Here is a 22,298-nt window from a genome sequence, read left to right as displayed (position 1 = left end):
GATAAATAAAAGTCTTCGCCGAGCAGTACAGTACATTCAAAACAGAAAGGTGTCGATATTTATGCTCTTTGAGTCATTCTCTCTCTTTTCTGGACTACTGAACTACTGAAAAAAAACATCTAATCTAAAGGAAGACGAGGACCAGCAAAGGAATATTTTCCACATTTTTACATCAGTAACTACAAAAGGCAAAAGTGTTCTGTCTCTTATATTGCTTCCACAAATAACCTAACCTGTCCTCTCTGGCTGATTATGCAGCAAGGTAGTGCAAGTGGGTATTTATGCTGGAACTGAGTTTGATTTGCTCCCTCTGGCGTTATTTGTGATTGAGTGGAAATACATTCGGACAGAACGGAGACCAGAACAAAAACAACATGACAACAGTATATGCACAATAAATGAGTTGGACAGTGAGGGGATGACGGGGGTTGAGGAAGACTGCATACCGTAGTTATACGAACTGCGTAAAGTAATCAGGGTGGTCCCACACCAATCAACTAAATCCCTTAGTCGTTTATCTAGGGAGACATAAATATTGATATTCATTATGTTGTTTACACTAAATGCAATCATTAAAATAATCCTTGAATTTATGTTGTGATATACAAAGGCGGTATTATAATCACCCTTTAATATCAGGAGTTATATAATATTTGTTCTTATTGTGCTGGGAAAAAGTGTGATTACTTATTCCACGCATTTCAGAATTTGAAGATAATTTCTCTTAATTTGTCAACAGATATTAGGTCGTGCGCTGATTGGCTAGTTTTGGGTTTACTTGGGTTTATTTTAGTTTAAACAGAGTACAGCTGTCGAATGGATGGGCAACAAATAATGTAAGTAGCATAGATACGTTGTCTCATTTTTAGGTTGAGAACATCTGCTTAATCCAAAATGTGTTAATGTATATAATCTTTCATTTCAAATGGAACTTTTGCTGTACAGCCTGATGATTGAGGGCAAATGATGTACGCTAATTTGGCCTTCGTCACAATTTACTAATTTAAACATTACCCTTTTACAGCAAATTTTTTAATGTTTATCAATGAAATAAAAAGTGTTTGAACGTCAATAGCTTTGGAAAACAATCGTTTGAGCTGCAGTATTGTAATGTAACTCAAGTATTGTAGTGTTGTTGATTGAAGGGCTGGTGGTACTGTAGTGACATGAGAAGTACATGCTTGTTCATATCATATATTCAACACAGTGTTCATGTTGTGCATAATGCTATGGCTTATAATATATGTGATATATGCCGGTAGTGTTGTTCGTGTGGGGGATTAGCTCAAATGGTAGAGCGCTCGCTTAGCATGCGAGAAGTAGCGGGATCGATGCCCGCATCCTCCAGTTTTTTTTTTTCCCCTCATTCACTCCCAGCCATTTTCACTAAACAATCCCCTTCACTCACGGCTGTTTTACTGGACTTTGACTGATTTTGCAAGGCACACAGAATATTGTGTTCTATTGCTATGAAAACAACAAAAAATGGATTCCTCATTCCACTTTTTTTTTTGAATCAGCTTTATTGAGCCATATAATAAGTACAGAACAGTATACATAAATAAAATTAAACATAATATATTAGTATACTAGTCTATGTACAACAAAGAAAACAAATCAACAACACAAAAAAAAACACAATAATGCCAGTGGTTTCATATACATCCAAATAACTTATTTATTTATTTTTACAAATATTGACAAACTTATTTATTTAGTTTAGTTAGTTTTTGATGTATTTATTTTTATGCCATAAATATTAACTAATTAATAATGAAAAAGACATTTTCATTAACTTACTTCCTAAAAATAATAATAATTCCCATGTCACACAAAACTACTAAAATCTTTCCAGAAAGTCTTAAGTGAGCGCACAGATCCAGAAGAGAGGTTGAACTCTCTCTGGGTGATTTCTACAAAAAGAGCAACTTGTGTCAATGTCCTTTTTGAATTTGGTCATGGTTGGCTGGATAATATAAATCCATCCATTTTCTTAACCGCTTGTCTATTCCTGTATAATTTTAAGAGATTACCAATCTCTGTTTCTAAAATACTGGGGAGAGAAAGAGGACAGAGCAATACAAAAATAATTCCTCACTCCACTCGCATTGCGCTCGAACATTTGAACGATGCTGTAATATGGGGAAGGAAAAAAACTGGAGGATGCGGGCATCGATCCCGCTACTTCTCGCATGCTAAGCGAGCGCTCTACCATCTGAGCTAATCCCCCATGATACACAGATTATGAGGAAGAGGAGGTGCAGTGCGTATCCCTGAACGGTTAGGGTTAGTATTTTTTTATTTTTTGTTGTTCAATACAGTGCTCAAAACATGTTGTAATTGTTATGCGGTATTGTTATGGCTATAGTTCGGTTTAACAACACAGAAAGAAGGCGCTTGGAGGTCGAAAATCCGTGGGCGGAGTCACCTGACGTTGAAGCACGCCTCGAACTGCGCTCTGCATCCATGGAGGCCTTACTCATGCTTAGACCGGTCGCGTAGCATGCGATAGATAGCGGATTCGATGCCTGCATCCTCCATGTAGTCGGTATTTGTGTGCGCGTGTTTGCAGAAAGGTGCTTTACTGAAATTGACTGACAGCGCTCGCATTGCATACGAAAGGCAGCGGAATCCGTAGTCTACAACTACTTTGTTTTTTATTTTCCTATGGTTTTATTTTCCTAGCGGGAAGAATAATGGGGGATTAGCTCAAATGGTAGAGCGCTCGCTTAGCATGCGAGAAGTAGCGGGATCGATGCCCGCATCCTCCAGATTTTTAAATATTTTTTGCAGCATGAGTTTCAACTTTTCACTGGTTAACACAGCCCTCTCAGTTTCGTGGTGGAAGGTTTGAATTCGGGTTCCGACGCCTCGTATAGTGCGCATAGTGCCATCCCTCCGCGACAATAAGCAAAGTGCGCATCTGCACGGTGCATTATGGGTAGCGGCGTGGTGCATTGTGGGTAGGCTAAACTACCATACGGTCAGTGAAAATGAATTGTATCTGGAATGAGCTCTTAATTTCTAACATTTCAACCGCTGGAAAGTTGCGGTTTTTTTTTTATTTAAATTTAATGTATTTTAAACATGGTTCTCTTGTTCTGGTTCTGAAGGTGGAGATGGATTCGATAGCTGTTATGTAGCAGATTATCAAATTAAGAAGAAAATATATAATAAACTATTTGATTGCTTTATTGATTTTAGCGTGTTTGATAGATTAAAGCCAACATTTTAAAGGGGCCCATTAAAAAAAATATAGTAAACAATCTGAATTTAGCGTTTAATAAATTAGTCCGAATTTCAAAGTGCGTCCTTCCATTTCAATGTTAATGGCTGAATTAACGTCAAGGTGGAATGTCACTTTGGTCTCTGTCTTGCCAACGTCACAACAACCAATCGCCACTCCCGCCCACATTTAGTTAGTTACAATAAAATATTAGTAAAAATGTGAGTAGTAAATCACACCTTACATAAATCATTATAGAATTTGTTTTATCATAGGATCAATTCAATTTGGTAGCACAGACAACGTAAATGGAGAGTGAGTTATTTTAATTTTATTGTATCCAAAGGAAATTAAGATGGCGAGTGAAGGAGTTCCGGTTTGAGTAACCAATCAGAGAAGAGACATCCGGTTTGAGTAACCAATCACAGGGTTCCACATGCGGACACCGAACACCGCATTCGACTCACACGAAGGCTGCTGCGGCGGATAAATGCAATTGATAGCGAAGAGGACGGTGGAGATTCCGCAATAATACGCAAAGCAGGCTAGGGCTGAAGCTACAAGACAACCCACATGTTTCAATAATTTGTATGTGTAGGATTTTCTCGCGATCCGTCGTTTATACAGAGAGGCGAAAGTGGTATGAATTATCCGTTGGGAGTTTTCTCGGGTGAGCGAGCAAAGCACGACCGGCGAAATCAAGCCAGAGCCGAATTGTTAGCCTAGCTTTAGCAGCTATCTCTTTTCGTTAGCACCGTTATCGCTAATTCGGCCCCTCAAAAGACACCTGCTCGCTATTTTGGTCTGTGTTGTGTACGCGCAGCACCGCCGTGAAAGGCCGTTTCCCTTTTTTATTTATTTTAAGTTAAACCCCAGTGTAGAAGGAAGGAAGGACCGTGCCAGGTCGAGGTCGCGGGATCAGTAGAGGCAAACGGGTCTCACCGAGTGGCCGTTCACCATGGACAACGCGCACACCAAGACGGTTGAAGAAGTTTACAGCTTTTTCAACGTGAACGAGAGCACCGGCCTGAGCTCGGAGCAAATCAAGAAACAACGGGAACGATACGGACCCAACGGTAAGGATTACGGCTTCTTATAAACGCTTGCCTTGTCACGTAACGTTGTATGGCCCGTGCCGACGGGCTTGTAACGGACGTCATGGTTAACAAACCGAGGGTGACGTCACGACAAAATGAGCGCTGACCTGATTCGCATTATTTTAATTTTTACATCAACAACATCCGAAAGAAGGGCTTAAGCCATGGTTTATTGATCCCCGTCCCAGAATTCTTTTAGACGCATCAATCATCAAAAAATGTTTGAATTATGAAGTAATTATCCAACAGTTTACTGCTAATTGCTAATGTACGGTGATTGACCTCAATTTAACTTGCTTTTTCTCTCTCTGCTTCCTTTTATGATAATGTGCAGAGTTGCCAGCAGAGGAGGGTGAGTACACATTTATCTTTTCAAGTATTGTGTTGAAATAGGGCTTAATTTAAATGGCATTTGTTTTCCTTTTGAAAGGCAAATCTCTTTGGGCGCTGGTGGTTGAGCAATTTGAAGATCTGCTTGTGAGGATCCTTTTATTGGCTGCCTGCATATCCTTTGTAAGTATTACCATTGGATCAATTGATTTAAACCAGAGCTGTTTTGTGGTTACAAATGGCTCTTTTAAAATTATTTTTTTATAGTTATTTTATTTTTGCGTTAAATTATATTATAAAAACTTATTTTTCACGATTTTGTTTTCTAACCAATTTTTGTTTTGATATTTAAGTTTTAAGAAATAATTAAACAAATTACACTTTTTCAAACTGATTTGATTACTGGTTAGGTCAAAGCAGATGTTTGAAAATGTTTTATCTTGATTAGACAGAACAAGCTAATCATTTTGCTTTCATGAAGGGTTACAGAACTGAACAAATAATTGAGAGTCGGAAATCAGATGATTTGTTTAATTGTAAATTACACAGCGGCTCTAAACAATTACTCAATAATTAAAATATTCTGATATTATTTTGATAATGAAGTCGTTTTTCATTACAATTATTTTTGACGCTTCTACAATTGTCTTTTTGTAAATGCAAAGAAAACATTGTTCCGTTTGCCAGGGGGGCGAGGCAACGAAGGCATGGCAAATCTCTCCACTTGACAGTTTTTGCATCAGGCAGCTACCTTTTCTACCCTTTCATGTATATCAGACTCTTCCTTTGCACCCAGAAATAAAGCCCCCCAAATTTCTCTACGGCCACATTCACACTGCAGGACATGTCACTTCAGTTTTTTTTTTGTTTTGTTTAATCTGATCTTTTTACGTTGACATTACATCACATTGCGACAAATACAACTTCTACTATGAATGGAACGTGTCCGTGATCAAACACGCATGCGCACAAAAAAAACAAAGTGCTTATGGAAGAAACATTTATTTATTTTTGGAATCCTGTTTCAGAAATTATTGTTTCCGGTCTTGTAAAAAATGCCAGTACTCGGTGGGTATTTGGAAGAGCGATTAAAAACCTTTGCAATTACACTTAAACTTGTTGACATGTACGTGAGCGTGGAGTCTAGAGAGGACAGAATTCTTCCTAGGACTTAGCAGCCCAATCCAACGATAAAAGTCTGGCTTTAGAGAGCTGAATGTCTGACAACACCAACTACATTTGAGTCACAGACCACAACCTTTTATTAGCAAATATAAATCCTTGTAGAATAAGCGTTGCTGCTGAGTGTACTAGAAAGGACCCAGGTGAAGAGTTTTCCTGCTCGTAATGCAAATCAAACATAACTATGTCTTCCCTGAGCCTGCGTTGTCTCAAAACGTGTGATGTTCATACAATTCGAGTCAGAGATTTTGCACTTGGGAGGGAAAGGCTGTCGTGTTGTAAATCAGTGAGCAGATGAATATATCCACCTCCATGTCATTGAGTTGAACAACCTGTTGACATAAGGGCCATTAAAGACTTAAGTGGCAAATACTTTAGGTACACTTGAGAATTGGTAGACTGATACTGTACAGTGTAAATGGAAAGGCAGCATACTGTCATTGTAATGTTTTAGCCATCACCGACAATTAAAGCATGTTCATTTCATATTGACTTATTCATTTTATAATTTTATATATATATATATATATATATATATATATATATATATATATATATATATATACTTCCTTAGTTTTTATGTGATTATTCTGAACGCAATTTTATTTTGTCACATATGTAGCTTAAACCTGTACTTTAATGAGTTTCCCAAATTATATTTGACTGCCCGTGCTTGAATGAATTGTCGTGGATTTCCTCTGTCGTTAAGTCTTCAAAAGTGGTTACTAATATCAGTCACTGATGTGACACACTATTTTACTTAGCCCAGTTTCCACCACCTGTTTCAAAATAGCTTTATTTTTGTCATTAAGGCAGGGAAGTGACTCATCAAATACTTGAGTTGTAGCCCAGTTAAGATGCTATGACATAATATGTGCCTCGTATTGTGTCAGCCACAGAATGGAAGGAAAATAGATGAGCTGGTTTGCACTGAATCACACTTAAGTAATTGTACTAATTACCAACGTAAGCGCCGCAGTGGCTGCATCTGTATGGGTGGTTTTAATTCCAGTGGTTCTCTTTGAGATTTATTTGTCATTGTCGTTGGCTCATTCACGTATTTGAGTTGCATTTAATGTAGTGCTGTCAAAGTTATAAAGCGTTAACCGAGTAATTAATCAAAAATATCGCATTATCATGTATTAACGCAGATTAATCACACTATTAATTTTGACCTCAGATGATCCTTTAGGTCGACAGTGGATGGTTATGTTAAAAGTAGCACAGGTTGTGTTTGTGCAATAAACATAACTACATGCATTTAATAAATGTTTGTATGAATTTCTGAATATTTGTTCATGTCAAACTGTCATTTTTTCCTCTATTTTAAATTATGCAAGATGACTAGAAAAAAAAAAGAGAAGGAGCGTGTGCAGTGGATCAAATTTTTTGAAGACGTCCTTATAACATTAAATGTTGAAAAAATTGACAAATAACAAATGCTCTTCAAATTTTAAATGTTGATTAAAAAAGCCTTTTTATTAAGTGATTAATCGTGATTATCACAATATTAAAATGTGATTAATCTGATTTAAAAATGTTATTGTTTGACAGCTCTAATTTAATGCAAATGTATTCTCTTGTAGGTGCTGGCCTGGTTTGAAGAGGGAGAAGAAACCGTAACAGCTTTTGTGGAGCCTTTTGTGATCCTGCTTATTCTTATAGCCAATGCTATTGTCGGAGTCTGGCAGGTAAATATACACAATCAAGTCAGACACTAAACAGCAAAGCATCATGTATATGAACAAATGACAGTGATTGCATCTTTCCGAGAACTGTCTGTAGAAAAAAAAATTGTGCGTGTTGCAAGCAAGTGGCAAAATGGCTGCCCCCTGAGATGGATACAATAAAATAAATTAAAATAGATGATTAAATTATACCCTGAAATTTCATTAATATAATATAATCAGTAATTGGTTCAGTTTTCTGAGGGGGGGAAATGACTTGGGCCATTATTTGACTTTTTTCGTTACAGGCTTTGTGTACAGGTGTTTTTATTCACTCCCCTCTTGTAACTCTGTCCCAATTCCCCCATTAGGAGCGAAATGCCGAAAATGCAATTGAAGCCCTGAAGGAATATGAGCCAGAGATGGGAAAAGTGTACCGCCAGGATAGGAAGAGTGTCCAGAGGATCAAGGCAAGGGACATTGTGCCTGGGGACATTGTGGAGGTCGCAGGTAAGATTATGAAAAATAAGCCTCTTGATTCTCTGCAATATTTGAGCATTTTGCTTCGGGATTTATTACTTGATCACTATGGAAATGTGCTTCCTATACAGACATGCACACATGCTGCCTATTCCTCTTCAGCATTTTACTCTCAGAAATGTGACTGTAAATAGAACAGTTATGTAATAGATTAACATGTCCCAAACTCCTGCCTGTCCATCCCACTCCTGCATATTCTTCTTTCCCCTCCACAATTATTGCTCCGTTATTGGAATATGCTGACGTTTTACTGACGGCACCGTTTATCATGTGTGGGTTGGATTGTGATGTTTCCATTAATAAAAATAGGACAAATATTCTCTTGAGGGGCAGGGTGACCCTGTGAAAGGTCATTGAAGGCTGTCGGCCTACGTGCTCGTTCTCCACTCCGGAAAGCATCATGGAACAAAACAAAAAAATAAATAAATCCAGTCTCACTCTCACTTAGACCCCCCATACCGAGTTTGCTGGCTTTTGTAGGAGGGAGATGCAAAGTTTGCTCTCTTAAAGTAAATGATATTTGCATGCTTGTGTTCTTTTTTTGTTTTGGCAGGCAGCCTAGAGATGTTCTCGGTTCTGAACAGACTTGAACGATACACAATTTGTCTTACTCCAGGGCTCAGATCAAAGATAATCTCCTTTGTTCACATGGGGTGAAGAAAGGTCCTCCTTCAGGCCAACACGTTCCCAGAATAAGTCGAGCTAAAAATATGTTACAACATCAAAGTTGGTTTAAGAAAGAATACACAGTGATGGGAATTGCAGTGGGATTCCCCGTCGTTTCACTGGCCGCGGTTGTCATAGCGTCAGCTAATCTAATCATGACACCAATGCAGGAGCAGTGCCTTGTTTGTGTTTCACTGTGCCTCGTCTGTTCAGGGATGACCTCCAAAGTTGTTAGAAGGTAGGCAGGTGGTGAATGATGAAGAGCACCTGACAGTGACCAGTATAGTAACAGGCCATATTTGGTAGTTCTGATGGTACGGTCTTGTTTCACAGTTTTCAGTTCAAGAAGCGCGTATTGGCATTTTACATTGGTGATACTCGAGCAGTGTTTCTTCATTTGATATCTTAATTGGGAAAAACTTCACCCTCCTGTCACTGCTCATGAGAATGTCGGCACATGTGTTGACAAAAATTAGTCCTGCCCCTTCAATCCAGTCGAACATTTGCAGCTGATCAAAATAGTTTTCCCATTTTTGGATGTGTGTTTTGCAAGACTCATCGAGTCTAATTCTTGTTACATCCTCCCTCCTTCTCCCTCCCACTGTCTCCTCTGGGCACTTCAGAGGCTCAAGGGTTTACATGTCCGTCTTCACTGTCCACACAAGAGTCTGTGTTGCCCCAAAGATTAGTTTTATATTGCCCCCTAGCTCATAATGCTACAATATTACTCTTAAGATGGGCAGTTTTTTCCTCCTGAAACAGATCCCTTCATTATGTGAAGAAAAATAGCACAGAGCACTCATTCTGTTTGATCGCAGTCTTGTGAGCAATATCTCTTCAGTATTTTTCTCTCTAGCACTTTCTATGGATGGAACACTATTCTGCATTGGTGTATGTTTACATTTAGGTTTACAAGGGACGGCTGAAGTTTATTGTAGCGAGAGGAATGCATAATGGATTTTAGGCCGGACTCTTCATTAATGGAACTTCAGTCGTACAATGGAGCGAAACAGACTTGGCTGTGCATTTATCTGACAAATTTATATTAATGTGTTCAGGATCAAATGTCTGAATGTTCTGAACTCCTTCCAACCTCACAATGGCAGTATTGTATTGCGCAAAATATGCTTCCTGGTGGAGCTCGGTGTTAATGTAGCTCAACTTCCTATGCTCATTTCATAATATACCTCTTTAGACAGCAAAATAGTTGAGACTATTTACAGTGGCTCTGCTGCTTGTATTCAAGGAGTGAGCTCATTTGTTTGAAGGCGCTTTCACGCAACAATCTGTTCCACACAATCAACTGCATTAACGATCGATGAGTCCATTATTATGCCCATGCATTATTGTTAACTGCAGATGGCTAAAAAATTTGAAAGAATCTCAAGTCTTCACGACTTCCCCCTCATGCTTTGCTTGTTTGCCCACTTTTGCAGTAATAATTGGGCAAAGGTATTTCTATTGCCTGTTGACATGGCAAGGGCCGTATGCATGTATAATCCTGCTAATGAATTTTCTGTGTGTTGTTTTTGTCCGTAGTTGGTGATAAAGTACCTGCAGATATCAGGCTGACCTCCATCAAGTCAACCACATTGAGAGTTGACCAGTCAATTCTAACAGGTAAAACACATTTGTACAGTTGATTGGTTTCTTGGTTTCCTCGCCCAGATTCAAATTGTTCTTGGAGAGCTGTGAGTTCACATAACCTGGTCAAAAGACCCCCCCCCCCCCCCATTTCAAGCTAAATGCTACTTTAAGAAAATGATCTGCCTCCATTTGACGCACAGACTTCATAAGCCATCTGTAGTCAATACATAACAATCAAAATGGAGGATTCGGTTGGCGGACAATTTGGACAGCAATGGAAAATATTGAAAGTGTCGTACAAGGATGGATGCTGCACGTAAGGGGAGTTTTATGTGAACCAAGGCCTTAAATCTCTTGTCCTTCCCAACTGCCTTAATTGGTCGCAAACTCCACTGGGTATTTTTAGTGTTTCAGCTATTTTTCCTCCGCTCTTCTTTTTCCCCATTCAAGGCCACATAGGGTGCGACACTGCCTGTCGCACCCTATCAGAACATGTCCAGACCCCGCTGAGTTGATTACACGCAGTACAGCGACATGATCAGCTACCCTTCCAGCTATCACATATCCCCCCTCTGAAAGGCGCCAGTTGATAGTTGTCATGCCTGCTTAGACAGCTCAAAAGACTTTTCCGCACTCTGCAGCTCTGCCAAAGTGTCAACAAAACATCACATGTGACTAATACGATTCAGTGCCACTAATTCCCCCCCCTCTCTGTGTAGGAGAGTCTGTGTCTGTTATCAAACACACTGACCCAGTGCCAGACCCCCGTGCAGTCAACCAGGACAAGAAGAACATGCTCTTTTCTGTAAGTGACGTATTTTTTCTCAAACATGTACAGTAATACAATGGAACCTCCAAGTGGATGCTCAAATTGTCACCGTTATAATAATATAATATTTGACTGGATTAGCAAGCAATAAGTAATATTTTTAACTAACTCGTACAAGGTGTTAACCTGTAGAATCTGCTTGGTAAAAATACATTGATGTAGTTGATATTTAATTGTCTCTGTCATATTGTATTGAGCAGTCAGACCCCCCCCCCCCTTTTTTTTTTTGGACGTCTTTAAATGCTCATTGTGCACAAATTTACGCTAGATCTGTATTTTTCCAACAATTGTTGGTTGGATTCAATCTTGTACTACTTTTGTTACTTGTTGGGGAAATTAATTTTTAACATATGATATTTTGAGTGTTTTTATGGTCCACAGTAGGGGTTGAATCAACAAGTTGACGAGCCCCAACTAATTACAACTTAACTAAGTGTTAAATTTGTTTATATGTATCAATGGATATTTATGTGAAACTGGCCTGAGGTGCTAAAAGGTTGAGGACCAATCAATCCACTGTGATAAAGTATCAATGATAGATTCAAGTTTCGTTACTTCATAGTCGACTACAAAAGCTCTCACTCAAATGTTAGTCATGACTACGCACTCAGTATAGCCGCCCTTCCACCCAGGAACCTAATGTATATTTTACCTTTCCCTCCAGGGAACCAACATTGCAGCAGGCAAGGCTGTCGGTGTGGTGGTGGCCACAGGTGGAAACACTGAAATCGGTAAAATCCGTGACGAGATGGCTGCCACGGAGCAAGAGCGCACGCCACTGCAGCAAAAGTTGGATGAATTTGGACAGCAACTGTCTAAAGTAATGCACTCGTGTTGTTTTGATTTCATATGAGATATGTGACGATCAAATTTATAATCACGTGCTGCTTTGTTCCAGGTTATTTCACTGATCTGCATCGCCGTGTGGATCATCAACATTGGACATTTCAATGATCCTGTCCACGGAGGCTCTTGGATCCGTGGGGCTGTCTACTACTTTAAGATTGCTGTGGCTCTTGCAGTGGCGGCCATCCCTGAAGGTATGCCGTGCGGTTTTTCTACATTGTATTTAGACCACATGTGCATCGATATAATCATAAAGGCAAGTTTTGTATTAATCTGACACTCTTTTTGTATTGTCCTTCTGTTAATTGAACATCTTCCCACGTTGTTGCTCTTCAGGTTTGCCTGCAGTCATCACCACTTGTCTGGCTTTAGGAACGCGACGCATGGCCAAGAAAAATGCCATTGTCCGCAGTTTGCCCTCTGTGGAGACCCTTGGCTGTACATCTGTCATCTGTTCTGACAAGACTGGCACACTGACGACCAATCAGATGTCTGTGTGTAGGGTAAGAAATGGCCACACACTGGGACGGCATATGGATGTGAAACATTAGTACCTAGGTCAGATCTCCATGTGGAGTGTGTTGTGGTTTATTTTCAAAGTGTAGGCAAAAGAAGAAGAAAAATTTCTCTAAAATAATTTTGTAATGTTGGTGTTAAGAGCCCTGACTCAGTTTTATCAGAACGGTGTTGAAAGAGTCAGAATATTCCAACAACTTGAAGAGAATTTCCTGGAAGATCTATGTGAAAGGTTCAACAAAAGTTGAAACCATTTCAAGGGAATGATGTGAAAACTTCTGACTCAATGGCTATTTCAAACAAAGCTCTTCTCGCTTTTATTTATATTTATTTATTATTATTATTATTATTTTTTACTGAATTTAGAAAGTTTACTTGAATTCATTGTCAGTATTAGAAATGTGTTCTGTTTTTTTCAATGGAATTCGCTCTAGTTTGTTTTGTCTTTTATTTTCCTTTGTAATTCATTCATACATATAAATGAATATATCAGTCTGCCTCCTCTGCTTACAATCAAGTTCTCATTTCTAGATTTCCCCCTCAACCTTCTTTTATCACCCTTCTCACTATGCGCGGTCAGACAGGATGTTGATCGGTATACGGAAGTCCAACACTTAGTCCCTTCCTTCTGTCGCTCGCTTTATTCTTACTTATACCCTGTCTGCCACAAAAGACAAAATTGTCAGCAACCATTATGAAAATAGACCAGATGGCATTACTGAAAATCCTAGCTCAAAATGTATTTTCGCTGTCCCAGACCACCACAGTGTATTTATTCATAATATGTGGGTTCTTAAATATGGCTGCTTCTATGCAAATGTTGACAGACTGCTGCCATCTGCTGGATACTGTCAGTCCCATTTTCCTCTTGCAGAACCCCCACAAGTTTGATCATATAATTGAAATGCTCTGTTAATGTGCGCTAATATTCTGTTTTTCAATGTTTTTGTTTTGCAGATGTTTATTATTGACCAGGCTGATGGTAAACATTGTTCCTTAAAAGAATTCATGGTTACTGGCTCTACATATGCACCAGATGGAGAAGTGTGAGTCATAAGTTGTTTTAATACAAGCAAGCAGGGTCTGACATTAAGCCTTTTTGGTGGTGGCCCAAGAGCAAGTGGATTAAAAAAGGATAATAATGAACTGCGGGTGGCCGTACACAGTCATTAATGTTGGACCCTGCAAGAAAATCATCTCTTACACCAATGTGGTCAAGCTTGGTTGGTTAACTGGCTGTTGTGTCTTTATGTATTCGTTTAGGTACCAGGATGGCAAACAAGTCAAATGTTCCAAATATGACGCGCTGGTGGAACTGGCCACCATCTGTGCGCTCTGTAATGATTCCTCATTGGACTATAATGAGGTGGGCTACTACTGCTCTGCTTTTGTGTGATGGGGTGCTGTTGTTGTTTTAATAGTTTTTTTTTGTCTCCATTTCCAGATCAAAGGTGTGTACGAGAAGGTGGGTGAGGCAACTGAGACGGCGCTCACATGCTTGGTGGAGAAGATGAATGTGTTCGACACAGATTTGAAAGGCCTTTCCAAGATTGAGAGAGCCAATGCATGCAACTCTGTATGTAACATTTACTTCCCCTTTATTGAAAATACAGAAGATGAAAGTACTAAATGCGAGTGTTGTTATTTTTATTTTATTTTATTTTATTTATTTTTTTAACATGTAGGTAATCAAGCAGCTGATGAAGAAGGAGTTAACATTAGAATTTTCTAGAGACAGGAAGTCCATGTCTGTGTATTGCACCCCCAACAAAGCTCGCTCATCTGCAGGCAAGATGTTTGTCAAGGTAAGTTAGATACAAACATGGAGCGTGGTTGTGTTTTGTTATTGACATTCTGTCCGTGGCTCAACCCACGACTTGCTAAATTAACGCAAATAACCATTATCCCATTATCAATACATATTTTGAAAACCCCTACTTGTTCGACGTGCTCAGATCCAACCCTAAAAGAACATCTTCTCCTTTTAAACAGGGTGCCCCCGAGGGAGTGATTGACAGGTGCACGCATGTCCGCATAGGTGGCACCAAGGTGCCCATGACCCCCGGCATCAAGGACAAGCTGTTGTCAGTGATCAGGGAATACGGAACCGGCCGAGACACCCTGCGCTGTCTCGCTCTGGCCACCCGAGACAACCCTGTGAACAAGGAGGACCTGGTGTTGGAGGACTGCACTCGCTTTATTGACTATGAAGTAAATGCAACTGGCTTTTAAACTTTAATCTTGCCGTTTTAGTGGTGAAGTTTAGCTTTGCCTCTCAAAACAAATCACTATTTAATCAGCTATAGAATTAGGGTTTCCGTGGGTCAATAAAAAGCATAATAAGTAATTAAATAAATTTTGCTAAAAAGGTAAGGCCTTAAATGACATTAAGAAGCATTAAATATGTCAAGAGGCATTAAGAATTACTTACAATTGTTGTTCATGCTTTATTTTGCCTACAACGTTGTGTAAAGGAGTTACTATAACACAATTTAGTAATAATAAATGTGATAAAAATATATGTATTTGTGGGAATTGGTGACTAATTGTAATAGACAATGAACAAAATGGCCTGTAGTCCATGAGTTTCTTCATGTTCCAAATATCAATTGCTCTGAGTTTGAAAATAAAAATGTAGTGTTCTGTCACCAACGTCCAACATGAAACACTAATGCCAGCTTGTGGCAGAAAATTAACTCAATACAAATCAATGACTTAATGTTTCACTGTCCTTATAACAGTAATTGTTAACTGTGTAAAGATACTAAATTTGTGTATAGTAACCTTGAGTCCACTTTTGTTAGTTAACAAGAGTATGACCAACTAGAATTTTTTTTGTACATTCAGAACAGATAGGGTTTGATTAATTGCGAGTTAACAATGGATATCATGTGATTAATTATGATTAAAAATTGTAATCGACCGAAATCCTTAATAAATAAATGGCATATGCATATAAGTCTGAATGTATATGGTTGCGTGTGTGTGTGTGTGTGTGTGTGTGTGTATATGCCGTACTTGTGAGTACAAGAAATACAATGTTTTGTCTTATCTCTCAGACGGACCTGACCTTTGTGGGCTGTGTGGGCATGTTGGATCCTCCCCGGGCAGAGGTGGCAGCTTCCATTAGACTCTGTCGTCTCGCAGGCATCCGAGTAATTATGATCACTGGAGACAACAAGGGTACATAGCGAGTACTTTTCATTTCTGTGCAATGTTTCACCCCTCATTCAAGTGAGCTTGTATTCAAAACAAAAAGTAGAACATTAATTACTGTCGACTTGCAATTCCTACAAATCTGTATGTTTCTTCCTCAAAGCCATAAGATGTAAATAATATGCTCCTTCTGGTCATTACAGGTACTGCAGTTGCCATTTGCAGACGCATCGGTATTTTTGGAGAGGATGACGACGTCGCCAGCATGGCTTACACAGGCCGAGAGTTTGACGATCTCAGCCCTTCTGTGCAACGGGAAGCCGTGGTAAAGGCTCGTTGCTTTGCTCGCGTGGAGCCGTCCCACAAGTCCAAAATTATCGAGTATCTTCAGTCCTACGATGAGATCACAGCTATGGTAAGAAGAGAGCTGCCTTTTGATAATCGCTTAGTTTGTAAGATGGTAGATTATGTTGCAAATTGCACGTTTCAGACTGGTGATGGAGTGAATGACGCCCCCGCTCTCAAGAAGGCAGAGATCGGTATCGCCATGGGGTCCGGCACAGCGGTTGCCAAGACGGCCTCCGAGATGGTGCTGGCCGACGACAACTTTGCCACCATTGTGGCCGCGGTCGAGGAAGGTCGCGCTATTTACAACAACATGAAGCAGTTCATCAGATATCTCATATCCTCTAATGTGGGCGAAGTGGTCTGGTAAGGGGTTGCACACAATCTTATTCTTCCTCTGCGAGCACACAATTGTTCTCGTTTTTATTTTATTTTATTTATTTATTTTTTGTGCCCATGTGTTGTAGTATCTTCCTGACGGCGGCCCTCGGCTTCCCCGAAGCTCTCATTCCTGTTCAGCTGCTTTGGGTCAACCTGGTGACCGACGGTCTGCCCGCCACCGCGTTAGGCTTCAACCCACCAGACTTGGATATCATGAACAAGCCTCCCCGCAATGCTCGCGAGCCCCTCATCTCTGGGTGGCTCTTCTTCCGTTACCTTGCCATTGGATGTAAGTCAACCGTTGTGGAGATAGATCTCCTATCTTTCCTATTGGACATTGAGTCAGAATAATCTTTTGGGAGCGTCAACACAGCTTTTTTTTGTCTATAAATATAGACGTGCTTCCTTTTTGGAATGGAATAGTTTTGTGGTCACTGCACATGCACAAGTAGAGAGCAATGAAATTTTACTTGACCGCCTGAAAAAGCACCCTAAGATCTTAGAATAAGGAAAGAAACAAGGGGAGGAGGAGGAAAAAGGAAAAAGTTCAAGCCATCCTCCAAAAGGGGAGCACAGTATAAGCCTGGAAAAAAATTATAAGCCTTGTGCCTATTTGCCTCTCAAGGAAATGAAACGGGTAGTAACAGAAAGTAAGCTTGTAAATGATATTTTCAGATGAATTTGTTAGTCTTACCATATGTTAGCAATGTCGCTGTTCACTATCAAAGATGATCTTGGAGACGACATATTTTTGGGCAATTAACCATGTTCATGTTTGTTCTGTGACTCAACAGTATTTTATTTATTTTTTTCTGCTCATAGTCTGCCTCGATTTGTGCTGTTTCCCTTCATTTTATTGATTACAATAATTTCTGGACTACAAGGCGCACCTGACTATAAACTGCGCTTTTGGGCTCACTTGGTTTGTTTTGCTCTGCCTGACGCTTCCTTTATAGTGCGCCCCCATTGTGATCTGATGGATAAGCCGCACCTTTGTATTAGCCGCAGGGTTGAATGCAAGTGAGAAAAGTAGCGGCTTGTAGTCTAGAAATTACTGTAGTCTTGTGTGTATGACAATGTTGTTGTGTTGCTGTGCATCACCAGGCTATGTCGGCGCTGCCACAGTGGGTGCCGCGGCCTGGTGGTTTGTTGCTGCAGAAGATGGACCGAGGATCACATTTTACCAGCTGGTATGAATTACAAACGCCTAACTTTTTTTTCATGCCAATTCAGTGCGTTAACATTGTGCCTTAAGTTCTGACAACATGTGCTAGCCGTTGCTTTACTTTTATTTTTTGCTTACAGAGTCACTTCCTGCAATGTGGTCCAGACAACCAAGACTTCCAGAATATGGACTGTAAGGTGTTTGAGTCTCCGTACCCGATGACTATGGCCTTGTCAGTGCTGGTCACCATTGAGATGTGCAACGCTCTCAATAGGTTGGTTTGTGTTTTTAGTGCGCAATTTCACAACAGTTCTATAAACATCTGGTACAAAAGATGCTTGAGATTACGCTAAATGCGTTGCTTTGTGTTTCAGCGTGTCTGAGAACCAGTCTCTGCTGCGAATGCCTCCGTGGGAGAACGTGTGGCTGCTGGGAGCAATCTGTCTTTCCATGTCTCTCCACTTCCTCATCCTCTACGTGGAACCTCTTCCGGTAAGAGGTTCTGGGTTTATACAAGTTAGCGCTTTACTGAATATCCCATTAAATACTAGTTAACTAGATAAAAGAAAATGTAGTTATCGAAGAGAACACATGCATGTGAGATGCTGGGATTATTTTTGTCAGCGTCTTTACATTCCACTGTGACTTTGAATGTGTATGGCTTGGCCCGGTGAGTGTCGTGGGCGTCACCGAATGAAAGGCTGGCTTTTAATGCGTTACACTCCACTCACATATTTTTTTCCGCTGTTACCCTGCCAGATAATCTTCCAGATCACCCCCCTGAATCTGACCCAGTGGCTGGTGGTGCTCAAGATCTCACTGCCGGTCATTTTACTGGACGAGGTGCTGAAATTCGCGGCCAGGAACTACCTCGAGCCAGCTAAAGAGCTGGAGAAGTCGGCCAGCTCGGAAGGTTGCTGCCTGGCCGCATGCATGGAGGGCATCTCCTGGCCCTTCGTGGCCTTTTCCCTCCCCCTGCTCCTCTGGATCTACAGCACCGACACTAACATGGCCGACATGTTCTGGTGCTGACTGACTTGAGCACAACCTCGACTTTTCCATCACAGCCATCACTCCCCCCGCCCCCCTTTTCGCTCCCCCACCCACTTCATCCCTCTCTGCCCGCCTCCACGTGCGTAGCTTGTGTGTTGTTTGTAGAGTTTAGTGTGCGTGCGTGCGTGTGTATGAGGAGGAGCAAATGTAACCCATAAATTGCGACAATACTCTAAAAACACTTTGATTTGAGTTGGCCTAAGGCTTAAGATGACCATCATTCACATAGACGTGAACTAGATTGTTCGACAGTTGCCATTTTTCACTTTTCTTTTTAAAATTTAATCTCAATGCCTTTTTAAGATTTATCCTTTCGGTTTTCTAAAAGTGTCATCAGTCGAGCGTCACTATAGTAACTATTATTTAGCGCAACTTCACTCATTATGAAATGAAAGTTGAGGGACTCGAAAAAATTGTGGATCTGTACAGAGATTGAACACTATTTTATGCAAGGATTTTTTTTTTTTTATGGCTTTGTAAATTTGTTGGACCAGCGTGGCTTAGACGTACCGCCTTGATGTTTCTTTTCTAATGTTAACCATTGTGTCTTCAGTGTAAACATTTTTTCAGAGGACAAGCGACGTGTGGCAGCCAAGAACAGGGGAAAGGTTTGGGAGTGTATGTTGGAATGCTCAGATTAGTTGATGTTGGAGGGAGGGGGGAAAAAAAAGTATATCTTCCCCAAAAAAAACCTAAACTGCATGTCCTGTGACCAAGCATGAACTGTATGTGGTTGCTCATTTCTAATTTGTGTGCCCCTTTTGCTCCAAATGTAAGACTAAAAATTGTCATGGACTATTTCTTTACTGCTATGATTTGAAATTGTTTTTTTCTGCACTGGGAAGATCACAGCTACCTCAATGTGATACATTTTTCTTTTTTTAAATAAAATTCCCGTTCATCACTGGATGCTTCCCCACAGTCTTGCTCAGCTGTAACATCTGAGGCGTGCCCCTTGGGTGGCCTGTGCAGAAAATGGAACAGTCTTACTTCCTTCTTAACATTTTTTTTTTTTAAGAAGAGATAACTTTCGTGTGATTTTTGACAACCCTTTGCTTTATAGACCAAATAGTTCAAGATTGTGTACATTCCCGTCTGGATGGCGTTTGATTCAAAGGACATTAATATTAATAACAACTAATATGAATCAAGATGATTTCAAATAACTACCCCTGTTTTTTTTATTTTATTTTAAGGATAAATACATCCATGAACCCTTTGATTCAAAGTGTTTGTCGTTTTTGTTTGATATAAGAAACATTACCTGTGTGTGTTGATTTGACTAAATATTTACCATACTTCTGTGTGAACATGTTTGATTGGCCGTGCAGTTGACTGCATTAACACTGGAATAAGACAACATTGAAAGCATGTTAGTGGTGGAAGAAGCCTGGATGTTTTGTGTACCACTTGACAACATTGGTGTGTTTTTCTTTCTTCAATGCCCTCCGCTGGTTCCTATCACGAGTGAGTATTTTTTTTCTCCCTCTCTCCACACACTTACTAAATTACTCTTGTCTTGGCAGACCTAAATAGCGCTTCTTAGAGTTGACGTTGCCAAGATGTGATTTGTTGCCCACATGCTTACATTGCGAATGTCACCTGTGTGCCACCCGCTCCAACCCTTGGCTTTCTTTTAATTATCCACATAAAAAAAAAATGAACATGCTCTTAAATATCGATGATTTGACGTTTGTTCTCTTTTCCTAGGTTGTCTGTCCTAAAAGTCTTGGGATACTTACGGTGGACCAAACCCATCATTCATTCCGCACATCCTGACGAACATGTATGTAATAATTGTACACTGAACAAAAATACAAACGCAACACTTGCTTAAAAGCCACTTTAAACAAGTTGAACTGAAATATCTTTTTTCTATCTATACGAAAGGCCTATTTATCTTACACATGTTTTTTTCCAACTAGTTTTTTTTTTGCCGCCGTGGTTAAGATGCTAGCTAGCATGAATATTGTGCAGGTGTGCAGGCTGCCCACAATAAAAAAGCTTAACATGTGCAGTGTTACTAAATTAAAAGTGTGTTGCTTTGTCTTAATTCCGTATTGTATTTCTGACCAGCCCAACAGTGAAACGGCACATTTAATTTTTAATTTTTTTTTGTGGCCAGCCTAAGCAGCATCTTGATCATGTCACTCTTATTAGGCGGATGGGTTATTTCCGCAAAGTGCTCACTAATATAATTATAGACAAATTTGTGAGCACTATTTTAGAGAAATAGGCCTACATTCAGCTCATTAAAAATTGGAGCGAAAACAAAAAACTGTTGCATCTTTTATTTTTGTTCAGTATGTGTGTTGAGTGGTTTTGATGCACAGAGGAACAGATTTCCACATGAAAGAGACCAAATACATGATGTATTAATAGGCTATTTATTTTACATACCCTTCCATCCAGTTTCCAGTATAGTTCGCAGGGAAGTTCAACAGCCCCCAACATGTTGCTCCCTTTTAGCATGAGGTTTGTTCCTTCCCTTTCATGGTAGTTTTGACTTAACGGGACTCCTCAACATTAGGTGCAGTGGTCTTCGCTTGCATTGTGTGTACAAACATCATGCATGCCTTGCAGCTGTATGTAGGCTTTACAGTTTGTAATTATAGATTCTAATGTATAAAAACTCTATAAAGACTTAAGGTTTTAAGATGGTTCTATAGTAGACTTTTTGGAAATCACTTTTTATTGTAATGTTTTCACAATTAGAAACAAGTCATCACAATGAACTTGGCTGTGCACTATTTGTTTTTCTTATTTACCGTAGGCCAATCCATTTTATGTCTAGTGGTTTAGTCATTCTTGAAGGACATCTCTGCAATACGACAATGTTTTTATTTTATTGCCTCTATAGGTCTTTACGATCCTGTATGTTTGGCAACTGCTGGAAAACTGTGATCTAATAAGAGGTGTACTGTGCGGTCCCTACAAAGGAACCTGGGTTAAAAAAATATATATGTATATTAATCAGCTGTATAAATATGACTATCATTTAATTCTGATAATGATTGTAGATGCATTACAGAGGTTGTGTTTTCATTTCAGGTAAATAAAGATAGTTGAACTCATGTTTAACGTCTTTACATTTGTTTTTTTAAATCTCTCAAATCAGAAGTACTTATGATTTGAGTGGAACTGGTGTCCTCAAAAAACACAAGACAACTACTAATAAAAAGCAAAGATGTCCGTTAAAAGATGTACATTTTTTGAATAACTATGATCAAATATATTAACCATGCATTAAAAAAAAAGTGTGCCTACGAGCACACCGGATTCATATAATCAGCTCATCTGCATGCCTGATAACGATCCTATCAGGTGTGTTGGTATGCGGGAACATCTCAAACCTGCTTGACTCAAGACCTCGAAGACCGGAATTGATTAACCCTGGAATAAATGAACCAACCGACAAGGGTGGGAAATACATGACCCTTCATGTGGATTCAGGCAGTGAAACCCAGTGGCATTTAACCCAGGAATGATCAAAATATGAGAAATATTTGTTCTGCCATCTAGCATTATAATCTGTTATACATTTAACACGGTGTACTAAAAAATACATTGGCCCCTTAATCTCGCGAGTGCACATGTTGGCTGCAATAAATTAATTTGTCCAATAGATGGCGGTGTTGAATTAAACGCCAAGAGAAGAAAGGCTTTTAGTCTCCTATTTTTTGTTTTATAAATATACCTGCTTTTACCGAAG

At 39.7% G+C, this 22,298-nt stretch overlaps 1 protein-coding gene and 1 non-coding gene across 3 annotated transcripts; one reads left to right on the top strand and one right to left on the bottom strand.

Moving 5' to 3' along the window:
• Nucleotides 1-2,157: 2,157 nt before the first annotated feature.
• On the bottom strand, nt 2,158-2,230 carry trnaa-agc (transfer RNA alanine (anticodon AGC)). The gene has a single exon. It is a non-coding gene; the product is annotated as a tRNA-Ala (tRNA).
• Nucleotides 2,231-3,538: 1,308 nt separating this feature from the next.
• atp2a2b (ATPase sarcoplasmic/endoplasmic reticulum Ca2+ transporting 2b) lies at nt 3,539-21,660 on the top strand. 2 transcript variants are annotated; one of them, XM_086096098.1, is made up of 24 exons: nt 3,539-4,302; nt 4,658-4,675; nt 4,754-4,836; nt 7,422-7,526; nt 7,874-8,012; nt 10,248-10,328; nt 11,015-11,100; nt 11,789-11,944; nt 12,023-12,164; nt 12,307-12,473; nt 13,444-13,532; nt 13,750-13,852; nt 13,931-14,062; nt 14,172-14,291; nt 14,479-14,697; nt 15,546-15,669; nt 15,846-16,057; nt 16,133-16,353; nt 16,455-16,657; nt 17,473-17,558; nt 17,674-17,807; nt 17,908-18,025; nt 18,293-18,446; nt 20,297-21,660. In XM_086096098.1, the coding sequence occupies exons 1-24, from the start codon at nt 4,185-4,187 to the stop codon at nt 20,308-20,310; spliced, it is 3,024 nt and encodes a 1,007-aa protein (XP_085952224.1). In that variant the 5' UTR covers nt 3,539-4,184; the 3' UTR covers nt 20,311-21,660. The 2 variants fall into 2 exon arrangements, with proteins under 2 accessions (XP_085952224.1, XP_085952222.1); XM_086096096.1 differs by having other exon boundaries at nt 3,541-4,302; nt 18,293-20,053.
• Nucleotides 21,661-22,298: the final 638 nt, after the last annotated feature.

The sequence above is a fragment of the Leptonotus elevatus genome, chromosome 15, assembly GCF_054856555.1.
Source record: "Leptonotus elevatus isolate MCC_2025b chromosome 15, RoL_Lele_1.0, whole genome shotgun sequence".
Classification (NCBI taxonomy): domain Eukaryota; kingdom Metazoa; phylum Chordata; class Actinopteri; order Syngnathiformes; family Syngnathidae; genus Leptonotus; species Leptonotus elevatus.
Note: the sequence above shows the minus strand (reverse complement) of the source record. Positions and strands in the feature narration are given on the sequence as shown.